Raw genomic sequence first — 2,433 nt, 5'->3', positions numbered from 1 at the left:
ATTGCAAGGAAAGTGTGCTACACACCTAAGTCGAGCTCTGTAAGTCTTAAGGACTGCAGAGTCGACTCAGGCGCAGATGACGGCGCACAGAGCGCGTGGGAACTAGCTAACACGACCATACACTACGTGGCGCTGGAATGGCGCCAAACGGACCAGAAGTGCGTAAGGTAGACACTATTCTAGAGTGCAGTCAGATCTACAGAAATGGAGACTACTAGTGAAAGAAATGTAGTATCTGTATGGAAACGAGAGTTGTGACTATACGAAAATTACCGTAGATAGCGGACAGCGCGAACTATGTATGGCGCGATGCGGGACTTGGTGCGATTAAAATCGACGGCGCTACAGCACCGACTCCAACAGGTGATTTTGCACAGTTGTGCCTGTGAGCGCTTGTAGTCTAGTATCTAGTATCGTGTAGCACCCTATTGCGCTTTCGAGGCGTACAGGGTTTCAGGTATCCCTGTGCCAGGCCACGCACTTGCGCCCGCCAGCACTTGTACCGGGGTCGTTAGTGACCTTAGGACCGGAGGACAACCGTGTGGACCCTCCTGACGATAGCCTTTTGCATACGTACCTAGCTAGCTTTTCTTGGGCACAGTTGGCAACTTCTACCCAGGTTGTAGGCATCTCCAGCTTGCTTGCTTCCTGGTTACCTCAATAGGTGTTCATATCTCGTCGCTTTCGCACGTGGCTCTCCATCTTACATCGCGTTTCCCTGTCTCCTGGCTGTTTTGGATCCAACAACAGCAGCGGAACCTTCTATCTCTTCTGATGAGGAGGTCGAGCAAGCAATTGGCCCTGACCATCCTGCCTCTGAAGAAGAAGAAACACCTTTCGATTGCCGAGGACTACCTCATATCTTCGAGCTAGAGGAAGAAAGAGACTATCATAGCGAACAAGACGGGTGGTACCCTTGCGACGAAGAGACCTGTCCCAATCGTCTTTCAGGACCACTTAACCCATCAGATCTTCCTGTCAGCTTCCCCTTTGCCCTCTGCTCCGATCCTCAGACAACCGAACCGTTTATCCGCGCTGCTGCCTTTGGACTACTGGACTCAGAGCCTCCAACGCCAGTCCCGGTATCCATCCCTCTTCACTATCTCGAGCAAGACTTCGATTCTTTCTTTCGCGTTCCACCTCCATCGCAACCAGACGACTTCTTTGATCGTCATCTCCTACTCCATTCCCTCATCATGTCGGACAAGGTCGACTCGAGCTCTCTCTCCTCCCTCTCCAACATCAACCAGTACCCCAACTGGGCTGCGCAGATGAAGGGCTATCTCATCATGATTGGTTCCTGGACTGTCACCAACTCGGCACCCGCTACTACGGCTACTACTGCAACGGCTGAAGAACTTAAGGAGCATGACCTTGAGGTACAACGGGCCCAGGGTATCATCATGATGAAGGTTGATCGTTCACTCCATCGTCTCCTTGAAGATGATGCTGTTGGAGTCGGTGCTGTAGCGCCGTCGATTTTAATCGCACCAAGTCCCGCATCGCGCCATACATAGTTCGCGCTGTCCGCTATCTACGGTAATTTTCGTATAGTCACAACTCTCGTTTCCATACAGATACTACATTTCTTTCACTAGTAGTCTCCATTTCTGTAGATCTGACTGCACTCTAGAGTAGTGTCTACCTTACCCACTTCTGGTCCGTTTGGCGCCATTCCAGCACCACTTAGTGTATGGTCGTGTTAGCTAGTTCCCACGCGCTCTGTGCGCCGTCATCTTCGCCTGAGTCGACTCTGCAGTCCTTAAGACTTACAGAGCTCGACTTAGGTGTGTAGCACACTTTCCTTGCAATGAAAAAAGACTTACAGAGCTCGACTTAGGCCATTGTGATCGCTCTGAGGCCCACTGCAGCTAACAGGTTATGAGCCCTGCGCTCTAGCTGCCTCAGACGTCCATCCCTGCCTGTCCAACCGCTCCCTGGTCCCCAGCTCGCTTTCCTAGCCCCTGCTGGTCGCATTTTCGCTCTGGGACTCTGCCTCCATCCTTCTGTCCTCCTGGACGCAGTTTTTGTCCCCTCGCTTCGTTGTTTCGCCTGTCGGACCCCTGCCACGTCATCGACCACCACCCATGGTTTCGCGCACCCCTGCTGCGTCGTTTTCCCTCCCCAAGGTTCCCTCTGGCAACCCTTCCCTTCCCAAGGCTGGCCCCTCCACCTCCTGCCCATTCTGCGGTCGACTAGGCCATCCTGAGGACCAGTGCAGGCCTAAACGCTATGCCAGTGTCAGGGCGACTCAATGTGCTGCTCAACGCTCGCATTGTTGCCCAAACAAGACCAGGACCCAGCAAGCGGCCTCCCAATCCTCCCAGTGCGACCAGGACCCACCCCAGGAGTTCGCTGTCAGTGCTGGCTGCGCTGCTGCACTCCTATCGTCCTCAGAGCGCGATTCTTGGCTCTCTACCCCTGCTGCGACGT

The 2,433-nt window shown here is 53.6% G+C and overlaps 1 protein-coding gene across 1 annotated transcript; it reads left to right on the top strand.

Moving 5' to 3' along the window:
- Window positions 1–1,196: 1,196 nt before the first annotated feature.
- On the top strand, window positions 1,197–1,470 carry DICSQDRAFT_176033 (uncharacterized protein; the record flags this gene model as incomplete). Its single annotated transcript, XM_007371839.1, has 2 exons — window positions 1,197–1,379; window positions 1,444–1,470. The coding sequence occupies 2 exons, from the start codon at window positions 1,197–1,199 to the stop codon at window positions 1,468–1,470; spliced, it is 210 nt and encodes a 69-aa protein (XP_007371901.1).
- Between the last annotated feature and the right edge of the window lie 963 nt (window positions 1,471–2,433).

This window comes from Dichomitus squalens (genome assembly GCF_000275845.1).
Source record: "Dichomitus squalens LYAD-421 SS1 unplaced genomic scaffold DICSQscaffold_358, whole genome shotgun sequence".
Lineage (NCBI taxonomy): Eukaryota > Fungi > Basidiomycota > Agaricomycetes > Polyporales > Polyporaceae > Dichomitus > Dichomitus squalens.
The sequence above is the reverse complement of the archived record's forward strand: the minus strand, read 5'-3'. Positions and strand labels throughout refer to the sequence as shown.